This window comes from Eublepharis macularius, chromosome 12 (genome assembly GCF_028583425.1).
Source record: "Eublepharis macularius isolate TG4126 chromosome 12, MPM_Emac_v1.0, whole genome shotgun sequence".
NCBI classification, from domain to species: domain Eukaryota; kingdom Metazoa; phylum Chordata; class Lepidosauria; order Squamata; family Eublepharidae; genus Eublepharis; species Eublepharis macularius.
The window spans coordinates 16,572,238-16,588,493 of NC_072801.1; the positions used below are offsets into that span (position 1 = coordinate 16,572,238).

Below are 16,256 nucleotides of genomic sequence, written 5' to 3' on the forward strand. Positions count from 1 at the left end.
TGGTGATGGCGGCAAGAGTAATATTTGCAGCAAAATGGAAAGTGGTGAAATGTCCAGACTCAAAGGAATGGAAGAATAAATTAAATGAGTATGCAACAATGGCAAAAGTAACTTCTTTTACACATCGAATTTCAAGATAAATGGAAAGCTTTTTTAATTATATAGTTGAAAACTAAGAATAAAATTAAATTTACAAAGAGAATGACAGAAGGAAAGAATTAGATAATACATGCTTATAATAAAAATGCTATTAAATGATAAAAATGTTATTCGATATGAAGACAGATGGTGCAGCGAGAATAACATATTTAAACTGAAGTGAAATACTGAAAGTAGGTTTAAATAAATTCCACTTAAATGAATGTATGTAATTTTTATTTTAGGTTTATAAGATTATCATGTATAATTTATGCCTGGAAATTTAAATTATCTATCTCTATGTATCTATCTATCTCTATATACATACACACACACACACAACAAACATGAAAAAAGTCAGAGCCGTACCACTGTTTACCTTTAAGTCATCCAAGCTAGGGGGCAGAGGTCCTGGTTTTCTATTGGAGATAGTATTGTTCTGTCTTTGCATATTGGTTGCTGCTGTGCTATTGTTCAAAGATGTCAATGGTGCATTCCCACTGGTGCTCTGGCTGTCACTCACTGGCCTTCAGAGAAAAAATCAAAACGCACAATTAAAGTTCAAACCAAAGGCTCTCTCTTATGTTAGGTATTTTTAACATCTTAAATTGAAAGACAATTTGCATTTGGCCCCAAACATTCTATGTATGCTACATGAGTCAGGCTAGATATATTTGTATATAGAAAACCCCTGCCAACACTTAACATACTTGAGTGGGGCAGGAAGAATCGTCTGGTAGTTGTAGTGTTGTTGCTGTTGGCTCAGGATCTGCAGTTGCAAGAAAAGCTGCTGCTGCTGGAGCAAGCGGGCGTAATTGGAGTCCATCTGTGGCTCGTTCTTCTCACCTTTCTGGTCAGGGGGGATGTACTGGTGGTACTTGAGCTTCTTCACTCTGGGCTTGGGGTCCTTGCATTTCTTGTTCCGAGGCTTGTCGCTTGGGTTCTTGGGGTGAGGTTGCTATTTGGAGACAGAAAGCAAAATAAACAAAGACTCAAGTAATGGCCACTGCTAGGGCCATCATAAGCAGAGACACGTGCTTCCAAACTCATTGACTTCAATGGTCTTAGCAAGGTATTGCTCTATATAGGATGCCACTGTAAACGTCTTTCCAATAGGCTGCCGTGAGGGTATTATAAAAATGTCCTGGGACTTTGCAATGAAGTAATAACCAGTTTGCAACTAGTTTTTATTTCAAAATCTATCACTGGCGCAGGGTAGTGCGAAAAAGCAAACAGGCACATCTAAAGTGACAAGCAACTGAAAAGTCTCCCAGTCTTTGTACGCCAGCTACCAATTCTTGGTAATACCTTCAATTAAAGACTTGCCCACCACCACCATTCACAGTAACTTCCTGGTTGGATTAGTGTGAAATCCTTTGAAAACTATTCAGGAACTTGAGCTAGTTCAAAAGGATAGCAGGTGCTAACCATGGAACATGTGATACCTGTGTTACGATAGCTTTGCCGTCACCATTTAAAGCCAGATCTGACACCAGGGTATTTAAGAAAACTCCTGTTTCCTCGTGAACCTTCTCTGGAGGTTCATGGGCAGAGCCTTACTTACATTGCCCTGACAATACTAAAGTTAGCCTACAAAGAGCTTTGCAAGCAGGGATTTCCTTACCGAGAGCCAGTTTGGTGTAGTGGTTAAGAGCACGGGACTCTAATCTGGAGAGCCGGGTTTGATTCCCCACTCCTCCACAAAGCCAGCTGGGTGACCTTGGGCGAGTCACAGTTCTCTTGAGCTCTCTTAGCCCCACCCACCTCACAGGGTGATTGTTGTGGGGTAATAATAACACTTTGTAAACCGCTCTGAGTGGGCATTAAGTTGTCCTGAAGGGCGGTATATAAATCGAATGTTATTATTACTATGGAACACTTTAATCTTTAACGTCTCACCAAGCTGACCCCCAACCCACTCCAGACCACTCACAAGTCAATCAAGACCTCTTATTTTACAGGGTCTTTGAAGGGGCTGGCTGGATAGCTCTGTTCTCTTTTACGCTGTTTAATTGGATATTAATTGCATTTTCAGCGGCTTTAGCTGTAAAATCTTAATAAACGACATCAATTGCCTTGAGAAGAGAAAGTGGCAAAGAAATTAAACAAATAAACTGGGAGCAAATTCCATGCCACTAATTTCTCTCCAGTGTGCCAGTATTAAGCATTATGCATATAAAAAAGAATCACTGAGATAATGTTCCCATCAATTTCTTCACTATGAGCTGAACTAGAAGTGACGCCTGACACGAGGAGGACGTGTCAGTTTCCTGCAAGTTTTTTACAGGAAGTATAGTGAGTGCACTGGCAGCGGCGAGCAAGGGGAAGCACCAGCTCGTGCGCCTGATGTGCATCCCAGAACATCATCCCACTGACAGTCACCAGCAGCCCTCACGGGTCAGAGACCAGCCAGGCTGCCTTTGCTGAGCCAAGCTGTCCCACTTCGGGTTTCCTCAGAACCGCTGCCCTCTGCCCTCCCAAGCCCTCCATAACCACGGAGCTGTGCAGCTGCATTCAAGCTTGAGGGTAGCCGGACAGAGGCTTTGCTCCCCCGAGCCTGATGGGAGAAGGGTGCTCGGGAGTGCCTCAGTGGCACCCACGCCAAGTCTCGTGCCTGGGAAGGCACCGCAGTCCTGGCCCTGGAGTTCTCGCCCCTCTGCCTGAAGGCAGGCTGCAGGCGTGAAGGGCAAGCGAGGTCAGGCCCTTCACTTTCCAAGCCGCTGCTGGCACGAGGCTTCGGCATGGGCGCCACCGAGGCTCTCCCGAGCACCCTTCTCTCCTGGACTTGGGGGAGCAAAGCCTCTGACCAGCTGCCCTTGAACTTGAATGCAGCCACGCAGGGAGGCCGCAGCTCTGCAGTTCTGGAGGGCTCAGGAGGGCAGAGGATGGCGGTTCAGAGGAAGCCCGAGGAGGGATGGCTCGGCTCAGCAAAGGCAGCCCAGCTGGTCTCCGGCCTGTGAGACCTGCTCGTGACTGTCAGCGGGATGATGTTCGGGGCTGCACATCAGGCACACGAGCTGGCGCTTCCCCTTGCTCACTGTTGCCAGTGCACTCACTACACTTCCCACCAAAACTTGCGGGAAACTGACACGTGTCCTCCCCGTATCAGGCGACACTTCTAGTTTGGCCCTATCTTAAATTCTTAGGATTACTGGAAATAACTATGCCCCTTCACATACTTACACACCTATGCTATTTCAGAGCGTGACGTTTTTTAGGCAATTTGCCATCGCTTGTTTAATTCAGTTTTTCCGAACGGCCTACTGTGAGAAGCAGGATTGATCTTTTGTCCCCTAGCAAAGAGAAATAAAGCTACTGTTTTTTTATAGGATTATTGGCTTAATATCTAATTTCAAAATAAAACAAAATTACCAAATAGTGTTTCTTCAGATGTCAATAATTTAAGGTTCTAAGTGCCCCCCACCCCCCGTCTTGAGTTAACCGCAGTCTCTGAACACAATTATTAACTGCTGGTTGAAATTTGTTCATTTATACTTCATCCATACCCCACCTTTCTCCCCACTGGAGAACCAAAGCAGTTTGCGCTGTTCTCCTCTCCTCCATTTTATTCTCACAGCTCTGTAAAGCAGGTTAGGCTGAAAGTAAACGTGTTTAGACAAAGGCTGTCCAGCGAGCTTCCACGGAAGAATGGGGATGTGAACCTGAGTCTCCCTGATCCTAGACCAACTCTTTAACCATTATAGCACACTGGATCTCAGAGGGGAACTATAAATTTTCCCAGCTTTTAAAGGCTGCATAGGAAATCCACTAAGGTGTCATAATACTAGCTCACTCTCTCAAGCTGCAGGCATCCTAGAAGTGCAAACATCTGGGAGGGGGAGGGGCTCGGAATTTTAAAAACACATTATTTGTACCACGGAAACATGTTTTCAGCTATCCCCTCTCCCAAACACAGTAATCTCTGAAAACCTCAGAAGAACCTATCCCATATGCTCAGGAATTGATTCATCACAGAAATATTTGATGTATTTTTTTTTAGTAATAAAATCACAAAGAAAACCGACACTGTTGCCACCGAAATAAACAGCAACTTGATTAAAGGTTGTCTCTTTGTATTAGAGTGAATGCTGAATTTGGAGAACTGTACAAATGTCCAACTGGTCAAGAAAAGCACAGGGAGTTCGGAGAGCTAAAATCAGCCCTTTGTTGAGATTCTGACGGGTTGAGTTTGCCTTATCCCACTGTTCCTATTTAGATACCACTGACAGGCTCTACAGTTGCTAGTTAATATCAGTAAGATCCACTGGCAAGAGAGCCAATGCTTCAAGGCAAGCATAACCTTTGACAGATTCTAATGGGGGGAACGTTTCAGGAATGCCAATTCTTTTGCTTGGACATCTGAACATGCAAACTGTCTCACCAAACTGTAACAACGCATAGCATGGAGATTCGTTTCTGAATGGGAACAGATACCAAATGGGACGGGCCATCATTTTTGTACTGGGCAGTGTGCCATTTTTATAGCTGAAAAAGCAACTCATCGTCCAGTGCTACAATTGTAGGAAACTTAAAGTTCCTCACTGCAGCAAACTGACTTGGCATGGTTGCGACACTCCCATTAATGGAGATATGGCACTTCCTGGAATTGTCAGGAACAGGAGAATTGGCAGAGTGACGTACCTACTTCTCCAGAACTACCCAGGCTTCCTTAAGGACAAGCACACAACACAGGCCATCTTAGAGCTTCACACATTATTTGGTATAAGACCCTTTAAAATGCATTTAACCACTGCAGCAAAAATTTGGAATAACTTACAAGTGATATCATCACTATTTTAGCTGGGCTTATGGAAATGCCTTATAAAATTTTTTACAGATATTGGCAGATGTCCTCTCCTGAATTCTTTTGGAAGGGGCGCTAATCCCCTGGCACCATAAATAAACCTTAGTGATAAATCTGAAAAATTTTCTACAACAGTAACATCTGTACAGATGTTTACTTTGGGAAAACATGGTGGATACTAGGTCTCTGAAGAACAGAAAACCAAGGATCTAAAAATCTCACCGCTCAATTTTCCCCCCTACCCCTCACTTACCTTTACTAGAGCTGGCCCACTGCAGAGTTTTACTGAAGAAACGGCATTTGTGGTAAGAGGAGCAGCAGTTGTCGGACGTGTAGTGTGCTGATTGGTGACAGATGGTTTCAGAAATTCAGATACTGATGATGCTAATGGAGGACACTGATTTTTAAAAAGAAGGCAAGAAACCAACATAAGAAACAACCAAAACATGAGAAGAACATAAAAAGAGCCCTGCTGGATCAGATCAGTGGTCCACCTAGTCCAACATCCTGTCTCATACAGCAGCTAACCAGATACTCTGGAGGGCCAACAACAGGACACAGAAGCCAAGGCCTTCTCCTGATGTTGCCTCCTGCCACTGGTATTCAGAGGTGTGCTGCCTCTGAATATGAAGGACTCCTATAGTAGGGGTGTGCAATTTGGGGAAAATACCCGAATTGGACCCGATTTGCAAAGATTCAGGACTTCCGAATCAGACCCAGCACCCTGGGCTCGATTTGGAAACCCTGAATCAAAGCTTCCCCAAGCAATTCATATTGCTTCAGGAAGCTTCGGGTCAAGGGTTTAAATGCGCCTTTCCTTGTCCCTGCAAAGCAGCAGAGAAAAGGGCATTTAAACCGGGATCAGCTGTTTGGTGGAGAAATCCCCGCCAAACAGCTGATCCAAGGGCAAGGGAAATGCCCTTGGCTTTTGCACCCAAGGGGAGGGAGCTCCCTCTGCCTCCCTCCCATTGGATGAAAAGCCCTGCTCTGAGCTTTGAAAAACTCCAAGCCGGCTATTTCACCCAATGGAAGGGAGCTCCCTCTGTCTCACTCTCATTGGATGAAATAGCCAGCCTAGATATTTTCAAAGCTCAGAGCAATGCTGAAAAGCCCTGCTCTGAGCTTTGAAAAAGTCCAAGCCGGCTATTTCACCCAATGGGAGGGAGCTCCCTCTGCCTCCCTCCCATTGGATGAAATAGCCAGTCTGGATATTTTCAAAGCTCAGAGCAACGCTGAAAAGCCTTGCTCTGTGCTTTGAAAAAGTCCAAGCCGGCTATTTCATCCAATGGGAGGGAGCTCAGTGCTGCTTTGAGCTTTGAAAGTTTTCAGGCTGGCTTTTTCCCTCTCATTGGGTGGAATAGCCGGCTTGGACTTTTTCAAAGCTCAGAGCAGGGCTTTTCAGCGTTGCTCTGAGCTTTGAAAGTATCCAGGCTGGCTATTTCATCCAATGGGAGGGAGGAAGAGAGAGCTCCCTCCCAAAGCTCAGAGCAGGGCTTTTCAGTGCTGCTTTGAGCTTTTAAAGTTTTCAGGCTCGCTTTTTCACTCAATGGGATGAGGGAAGAAGGTTTCTCCCATCAGGTGAAAAAGCCAACAGCTCCTGCTGCGATCTTCTGTATGCTCCGAATTTTTACAGAGCATACCGAAACGGCTGAAATGTCCTAATCCCGAAGCGGCTTGCTGCTTCGGGTTTAGGGGTATTTCGGATTCTTTTCCTGCTTTGGGTAAACCCGAATCTTTTCCTTGTGCTTTGGGGAAATCTGAATCTTTTCCTTGTGCTCACCCCTACCCTATAGTCGCCATGGCTAGTAGTCACTGATAGACTTATCCCTCCAAGAATCTGTCAAATCCCCTTTTAAAGCCATCTTTGCCTGTGGCCATCACTGCATCCTCTGGCAGAGAATTTCATATTTTAATTGCTCGTTGTGTAAAGAAGTATCCCTTTTATACCAGCACAGGCACCTGCTGTTGTAATAGAATTTGGATAACCTAAGAAGAATCAGAGCAGTGAACTCCTTCCAAATATCCCAAGAAGAGTCAGAAGAGTTTAACGAATCCCAGGCACCTGGTCACCACAGCACCTAGAAATTTCATTGCCGTGCCTACTATTATCAGCAAGGATTTTATTAAGAGTTTTTTATTATGACAACAGCCAGGATTATACTCCATATTTATTTATTTCCTACAACACTTTTGCCATAATAATAAAGTGCCATCAAGTCGCAACTGACTAATGGTGATTCCTGAGAGTTTTTTTTGAGGCAAGAGTTGAACAGCGGTGGTTTGTCCTTGCTATCCTTTGCATAGCAACTCTGGACTTCCTTGCTGGTCTCCTATCCAAATACTACCCATGGCCAACCCTGCTGAGCTTCCAAGCTCTGATGAGCTTGGGATAAGTCAGGCTATTCAGGCTGATACTTTTGTCATATCACAGCATAAATAAAATTACAAAAAACTTTAAAAAGCTTAGCTATAGATTTTTGGTAGCACTAATTAAAAAATATGATCACTCAAATGTAAAACCCTGAATGAGCCTGATGCCTAAATTTCTGGGTGGTAGTAAGTGCCGTCAAGTTGCAGCCAATTTACGGCAACCCCCAGGGTTTTCAAGGCTAGAGACATTCAGAGGTGGTTTGCCATTGCCTGTCTCTGCATAGCAACTGTGGACTTTCTTGGTGGTCACTCATACAAGTACTAACCAGGGCTGACCCTGCTTGATTTCTGAGATGTGATGAGACTGGGCTAGCCTGTGCTATCCAGGTCCAATGAAAACTTGTCAAGACCTGCAAGAGGTTGGGGTTTTTTTTTGCCAAGGGCCTTTTTCCATTCCAAAAATGGTGGAAGAAAAAAAGGTGATGCAACCTCCCTTTTGCTGTTCCTTCAAACTCGCAGCCTCCCACTGCTGCTTTTTGTTTCATAAAGCCAACAACAATCCATTGGAAAACTCTTTGCATGTGTCTTGTATAAACTCAGGGAGCAGGACAAAGCATGGGCTCAATAAGCTATTGATATCCCACAAAAAACAGTCTTTCCAAAGGAGAACAGTGCAAGTTCTGGGCCTTAAGACATATCTGGAGCTTTTTTTTTTCTTTTAAAAATCTAAGCCCCATGGTTTCCAGTACAGCAATACTTTTACGGCAAACATTTTTTAAAGGAACAATATAAATTAAATGTTCTTGAATGTCACTTAAATATTAGTTGGATGTAATACAATAGTAAGAACACCTGATGTTGTGCAACCACTTGCTTTATCCAGTTCTCAGATTTGTACATGAAAGTTTATCTTAAAAAAATTCATTTATTTTTACAGAGGCTGAAATGAAAACAAATTTCTTTTCTTGGCTGATTATTTGATTGCACATATGAAGAAATATTAAATGTGCAGGCCACAATCTGGCACAAGTATCAGTGTCCAGTGAGGAGGCAGTTTTCTGGATAATGGGCATAAAATTTCAAAAACACATGCCTAAATTTAAAGCAAATTTTAACATACAGAATGTTTACTATTTCTAGCTGTGTTAATTTATTTTTTATAATGAACACACATATATTCTGTAAGCATTATACTTTTTCACAGAAAAGAGAGCATGTAACAAGTTGCTGATCTTAGCTGAAGGTTTTCTCAGCTGAAAATTAACAGGGTAGAATATTAGAATACACTAGTGGCCAAAATTGTGGAAACCTTTTGGAAAAAGTGTATTTTTGAGGTTTGATGGCTCATAACACCACTTTTCTTTGGAGTAATACCATAAAATTATATATCAATGGAAAGATAATTTAATCAAGAATGTAATGCAATAACTTTTATGAAATTCTTTTAGAACAGCAGTTATAAAGAAGAAAATTGAAACACACAGAAAAAATGAGTTATACAACAATTCTCACCATGTCAGTTAATACATAGTTGGGTAACCTTTTGCTTTAATTACGGCCTTACAACGCCTTCCCATGGAGTGAACCAAGTTTTTTAGTTCTGCAGCTGTTATAATGTGAAACCACGATTGAGTTATTGCTTCTATTAATTGCGTTTTATTGCTGGGTTGCTTCTCACTAACCAGTTTCTTTAGTCGGCTCCATAGATTTTTGATGGGGTTAAGGTCCGGGCTATTCCCAGGCCATTCCAACAGTGGAATATGATTATCTTGAAACCACTTTTTGCACACAGCAGCAACATGACATGGAGCTGAATCTTGTTGAAATATAAATGCTTCATTATCTTGGAAAAGATCCCATGTGGAAGGCTTCAGTTTGGGCTCAAGTATTTCATTTATGTATTTTTGGGTATTTATCACGCAAATTCTGCCCACACCTTTTGATGTCATACAACCCCATATCATAACACTAACTGGGTGTTTCACGGTAGGTGTAATGCAATCAGGATGCAAATCTTCTCCGATTCTTCTTCTCACATATTTTATGCCATCACTACCAAACAGGGAGATTTGGGTCTCATCACTCCAAATAACACTGTCCCATTGTTCTGCTGTTCAGTTAACATGGGTTTTAGCCCAGTTTAATCTTTTCAACCTTTGTTTGAGAGATAGCAATGGTTTTTTTCGTGGAATTCTAGCATTAAGACCAAAATCCGCCAGTCTGCGCTGAACAGTCCTTGCACTCAACTTCACACTGAATTGCGCCATTTTGTTCTGTATACACCCCAATGATTTTCTTCTGTCACCTAGGCTCAGTCTCTCAATTCTTCTATCATCCCTTGCTTGTGTGCACCTTTTCCTGCCTTTACCAGTCTGGTTTTGTAGTGACTGAATTGCCTTATACCTCTTCAAAAATTTAGAAATGCCTTTGGTTAAGTTTCCACCTATTTTTCTTCTAATTTCTTCATAACTGTAGCCTTGTTCACTTAATAGTACTATTTTACATCGCTTTCTGGGTGACCAGTCAACTCTTTGTGCCATTTCTTTAATTGTATTACGTTGAATGGCTACATTCAAATGAAGGAAAGCTACTTTATATCAACCTAAGCAAGTTGTGCTTCCTTTTCCTGGTTATTTGGCTATAATGTTTGATAGAATACAGATAATTGAACAAACTTTGTTGCATTACATTCTTGATTAAATTATCTTTCAATTGATATATAATTTTATGGTATTGCTCCAAAAACAAGTGGTGTTATGAGCAGTGTTCCCACTAATGTGAGCATGTGAGCAATCGCTCACAGATTCTGACTCCTCTGCTCACAGCTTCTCAGATGTAGCTCACAGATACTAACCCTCAGGCGGCCCTGCCCTCCCAGTCAGGCAGCATCTGCAGGTGGGCCCTATAGGGATGGAGCAGGGATGGAGCCTCATCCCACTTCTCTCCTCCCTTCCTGGCTGTGGCTGGTTTGGCTCCCAGGGTGGTGCCAGAGAGCGCCTCCAGCCACTGCTGGCTCTCTAGCTGGGGAACAGAGCAGAGCTGAGCGATCGGGTCTGGCCTGACCCATGCAGCCTGAAATCGCTAGGATCCCCTCAGCCCCAGAGAGCTGAGGAGAGGAGGTAGTGCCTCAGCCGCCACCATGGTGAAGGCGTCATTTAACTTGGCCTTGGTGCAGAAGGAGGCTGAAGAAGTAAGCATTGACTCACAAAAGCTCATCTTGAAATAAATGTGCTAGTCTTTAAGGTGCCATTGTGTGTCTGCTTTATTTTGTAGCAACAGACTAATACAACTACCCCTTTGTAATCAGCGTGGACGTATCTATTTTTATACAGAGGTATACTCTGATTTTTGTGGCCCTTTTACCTAATGGCTTTTATTGTTAAATTGTTTTGATTGTAATCAAAACAATTTGATTGTAATTTTTTTTTAAGGAGGTGCACTCAAAACTAATTAAAGTTGTTGTTTCAGCTCACAAAGTAGATTTTTAGCTCACAACACTGCAAAGCTTAGAGGGAACATTGGTTATGAGCAATCAAACCTCAAAAATGCACTTTTTCCAAAAGGTTTCCACAATTTTGGCCACTAGTGTATATTACAGCTATGGAAGGTTACACCCTTCACTTTTGTTCAACATCATTTACCTACCTACACTCCAATAAGTATACACAGAGTGGGCTAACTTGAAAATGGAAAACTCTCTCCATAAAAATCTTGTTTATTTGCCTTTTTCTGATGTTCTAAGGAATGGAGCATGTGCAGTTACAACACACTCAACTGCTTCTAATCCCATCATGCAGCACGTGCATCTATGCGAGGAGCCCATTATTAGCTGAAGGGAGGTAAAGCCGGGAGGCAAGATATCCTCCCAACATCCCAATACTTTGCGCAAAAGAATAGGGGTGAAGCATTTCCTGCCCCTCAATGGCCACCGTGGCGGCCATTTGAGGGTCAGGAAGGACCTTTTCGGCTTCCTCCGCTGCTGTGCAGGCTGTGGTGGCCATTTGAGGGGCAGAAAGGGCCAGACGAGGCAGCTCCAGCCTTCTCCACCACCCTGCGGGCCCACGGGGCAGTGGAGGAGGCCAAAAAGGCCCTTCCTGCCCCTCAAATGGCTGCCGCCATGGCCATTTGAGGAGCAGGAAGTGCTGGAGGAGGTGGCTTCGGCCTTTCCCGCCGCCCTGCATGCCCGCATAGCAGTGGAGGAAGCCGAAAAAACCCTTCCTGCCCCTCAGGGGCAGGAAGGGCCAGAGGAGGCGGTTCCAGCCTTCTCCACTGCCCTGTGGGCCCATGTGGCAGCAGAGGAGGCCGAAAAGGCCTCTGCTGCCCTGTGGGCCTGCGTGCTGCCAGATCTGGCCTTCCCGGCCGCCCTGTGTGCTGTTGCGGGCTCGGGGGAGGCGGTGCAGTGGCTCCAGCCCTCCCCACAGCCCTGCGGGCCTGGAGGAGGAGGCTCTGGCCTTCCCCATCCGGCCAGGTAAGTGGGTTGGAGGGAATGGGGGAGGCTAAGTGGGGAGTGAGGGGTGGGGGTGTGTGGGGGTGGTGGGAAAAAGCCCAGCCCCCTGAATCACTTTGGAATGCTCCAAATCTTTACGGAGCATTCTGAAGCGATTCAAATACCCGAATCCAAAGTGGCTTGCTGCTTTGGGTTTGGGGTATTTCCGAATGTTTTTCCTGTTTTGGGTAAACCTGAAGCAGGAAACCCGAATATTTTCGCCTTGCACACCCCCACAAAAGACACTATTATATGTAAATTTCATTAGATAAGTTGCAGAATTGTTTATCTTGGCAAAGAATACCTTGTTCAGTTTTGTGTTGCAGAATGGCACAAAGATATTCTGCTGCTCTGGAGCAGTCCCTGAGGCCTGTTTTGCTGGGCATGAACTTGTGATTAGTATGAACAGACAAACCAACCTGAAGTAGGGAATACTTCCTAACCACAAATACTTGAACGTGTATGCAAAACGCAATCAGACATTTGCTAAGTCAAGAGAAAATGCCTTCTGAAGAATCAACTCAATTGTGAGCAAAATAGCTCAATGTTAAGGTTATGACATGGATTCTAATGCTTTACCTGGTTAGTAGAGGAGGCTGGTGTGACTGGGGATGGTGCTTCCATCACTTTGGGCTCACCAGGGGATGCTGCTGAGCCCTGAGACTCTTGACTAGCTGGCTGATCGGGAGACAAAGCATCGCTGCTGTCGTCGTCGAATAAGAAATCTTCCAAAGCTTGAGGATAGCTCTCCTTTAGCTCTCCGACTGCTAAAATGCAAATGGGGGGAATTCTTCTTTTAACTCTATGATCATACTGAATCATACAGATATTTGCCAAAAAAGGAGAGTTCGCAGGTTAGCGAATGGTTCAAGAAATGCCAGGCTACTAAAATGTCACCAAATGGCAGAGATAGGGCGGAAAGGAATCATGCCACTGGTTGATGATGACATCGCGGGCACTGTCCAATAGGAGTCTGTACATACTTGCAGGATTTGAGTCCAGTGACACCTTAGAGACCAAGATTTTCAGAGTATCAGCTTTCCACAGTAAGAGTTTGACCCTTGAAAGCTCATACCCTGAAAATCTTGTTGGGCTCTAAGGTGCCACTGGACTCAAATCCTGCTATTCTACTACAGTTACTCACCTAAAACTATCTTGGGTATACCTGAGTTAACTCTATACGCCACAGCACTTGTGATTGGAACAGACGTGCCACCCAGGGGTGGCAGGAGCACATTTTCCCTAACAACAAAATATGGTTGCTTGAGAACTAGCAAACTGTGGTATCCCAGCAATAGAATCTAGGTTAAGAGGAAAGCTGTCTGACTTGCCTACTACAATTAAATAACAAATGCATATTGATTATATATGTCAAACACCTTGATGACCAGAAGGACCTTTAAGCCAGGCTCACTGGCCATTCTATTGTGAGTATCAGACCCAAGTTGCAGCTCTTCAACTTGCCTATAATAGCTTCTTTAACACTGGAATCAACAGGAAGGATGTTTTTTTCCACAAGTTCCATCGGGCCAGGCCTCTGAGCTATCTTCTCATTCAGGTCATCTGCCAGCCGAGCCCTCTTCAGTTTCATCTGAGTTGCCTGTAGAGAAGGTTCTGCAAATGTCTCTGAAAGCAGATGACACATTTCTTAAAAGAACACTGCAATTTTGAGGCTTGCTGTTGAAGAAAAGTAATAGCCTTTCTGTTACTTTACAATTTTTTTAGTTGGCCGTGTGTTTGAAGCTAAAATTAGTCAAGAAACAAGCAGATTGGAGCTCCTAATTAAGTAAAGTCTAAAAACACCACATCACAGTTAATTAACCCAATATCCACTTTACCTCAAAAAAGGACTTTAAATTGTGTACTTGGCACCTTTTCACCGATCAAGCATTCCACATCCCTTTAAGAGGAAGGCTAGCAAGATACCCAGACCAATATATCAGACAAATGGATGAAACAGCTGCAAAAACCATACTGACCTGCTTTTTTAAAAACAAGAAACGCTTCAGTCACCATGCTTCTACACATGTGGCATCCTACAAATATGTGGAGATAGGAATCTTTATGCCTGTAAACACTACAGTGCTTCATACCCCTTCTTCTTGGAGTTGTAACAGAAAACCTCTTAAGCAAATGGTGGAAACTCAAGAGAAGGAAAGAACCAGATGGTGCACTGGACCAGTGAGGGCTGAAACATCTGGAAGCTTCTCTTCATAAATGAATTGTTCTGCATCTTCAGAAGGAAGTTAGACAAACAGAAGATGCTTTCAAGAGTCTTTTGTAAGGCCTATAGTATGTTGGATTAGAAAGTTCACCATAGACATGTTGAAGCACATATAAGGCAATTTATAGCTGGCTATAATGGACTTGTATCTAGATTCATCCACTTGTAGTGAATAGGCTATTTCTTGTCTATACAGAAAGGGCACAGTATTATTTAAAGAGAGCACAACCTTTTCTTAATCATCCTATGCCAAGATATCAACAAGAATATATTATGGCCACAAATGTCTGATGCGGTGCTTGTTGCCCGACAGGTCATCCACCCCAGAACTGGAGGGGGCGGGGGGAGAGACTACCAATGCCCTTAACCTGACCTCTCAACTAGAACATGCCAAAATATTTTATGTAACTACTGGAAATTATTTTAGTTTTTAAAGCAACATACACAAACTCATACAAGCATCCTTTAAAAAAAAATGGAAACATGATTTCACAAATATTCTCCCTTCATTATCCACTTAAATTTGGGCAAACATTAATTTACATATAGCAGTACTTTTAATTGTAACTGGATCAGCACGGTCCAACACTGAATTTGAGAGATGGGGATCTTCCCAGCTCCACAAGAGGTTTACTGGATAATGGGCACAATGCTACTATCAGTCTTACTTATCCATATGTTAAATGGGAATGATTTATATACGGAGATCAACTGTGTCTGACTGGATATACTGTTGCCTTCACATTGCTAGATCTGTTTTTTCCAATATGTACAATACTCTGGTGAATACGTTTTCGAGAACTTTAATGTCTGAAGCAAGAGAAACAATGTTTTCCACTGCAAGGGGGGAAAAAAACCCCACTTTCAGTGTAATTAGTGCAATGAGATTTTAAGAAAGGCATTTTCCCCCCACAGAGAAGATCTACTGTGTTTGTTTAGCAGTTTCGATCAGAGGACCATTATCTGATTTCTGCCCACCCAACTCTTATGTTCCTACAAATCATTTTTAACTACAACTGGGCACCTGCGCATCCTCACCTTCCAGAATGTGCATTCTGACTAACTCAGAGCGATCAGGTCTACTGCGGATCTTGTGCTTCAGAAAATTTTCAGTCTGAAAGAAAATACATATACATATAGACAGGGCTTTTTTTCAGCGGGAACGTGGTGGAACAGAGTTCCGGCACCTCTTGAAAATGGTCACATGGTTAGTGGCCCCGCCCCCTGATCTCCAGACAGAGAGGAATTTAGATTGCCCTCTGCGCCGCTGGAGCAGCACGGAGGGCAATCTAAATTCCCCTCTGTCTGGAGATCAGGGGGGCGGGGCCACTGGCCATGTGACCATTTTTGTCGAGGGCAATTTAAACTTTAAAAAACTCCCCCCTTGTTCCAGCTGACCCAAAGTGACATCATTGTGTAGTCCTGAGTTCCACCACTGAGTTCCACCACTTCTTTTCCCAGAAAAAAAGCGCTTCATACAGATATATACAACACTTACATATATGCTCTTCACTTTAACTGGCTGTTCACACAAAATATTTTCAGCTCATGCAAAGGTTCCAAAGGTTATTTAATTGCCCCAATTTTAAGTGAGACAGGTAGCCCCAAGCAAAGTTGCTCAAATTATTTCCTGACAGAAAAAAAACCATTACAATTTGAGAGCATTTTGCAAGATGCAGCTTTATGTTGTACAATGATGTTTTGTGTTTATTATGGAACCATTTAGGGAATCCTACAGAACATCAAGTTCCTGGCAACTCACACAGCAAGGAATAAAATGCAGACTTCTCCCCTTCAAACTTTTACAATCCAAGATGCAACTCATAAAGATTTACTTTTTATAGATGACATATTCCAAACCTGTTCCTCTAAACAGTGACGCAAACAGATAAAATGTAAAAGGGAGAAAAGTATAACTCCAACTGGTCTAGAATTTAGGGCTCCTAGTAAGCAACTTAACAAGTAACATTTGAAACATGGAGATTTAAGATTGATTTTGAACCTATTTGGCATTTTTAAAGGAGTTAATCATGATGCCATTTCCCCAACAACACAGTTTGTTTTTCTAGAGCACCAGGACTGAGCAGATGAATCTCTGCAAACAACATCCTGATCACAGAAGGAATCCGAGTCAATATTCTTCCCACAATGTCACTAGGCAACACTAGAAGAACGTTATTCTGCATTAGTCTGTATTACGTTAGAACCATGAATGAGACATAATCAGGATTCAA

At 43.2% G+C, this 16,256-nt stretch overlaps 1 protein-coding gene across 1 annotated transcript in view; it reads right to left on the reverse strand.

The window, feature by feature from the left end:
• Positions 1-16,256, reverse strand: part of MRTFB (myocardin related transcription factor B) — a 95,593-nt gene that overhangs the window by 21,138 nt on the left and 58,199 nt on the right. The window contains exons 4-9 of the mRNA XM_054995058.1: positions 15,061-15,136; positions 13,263-13,424; positions 12,378-12,565; positions 5,196-5,339; positions 849-1,096; positions 518-665 (exon numbers count right to left, since the gene is read on the reverse strand). Coding sequence (XP_054851033.1) covers positions 518-665; positions 849-1,096; positions 5,196-5,339; positions 12,378-12,565; positions 13,263-13,424; positions 15,061-15,136 — 966 coding nt within the window. The remainder of the gene's footprint in view (positions 1-517; positions 666-848; positions 1,097-5,195; positions 5,340-12,377; positions 12,566-13,262; positions 13,425-15,060; positions 15,137-16,256) is intronic.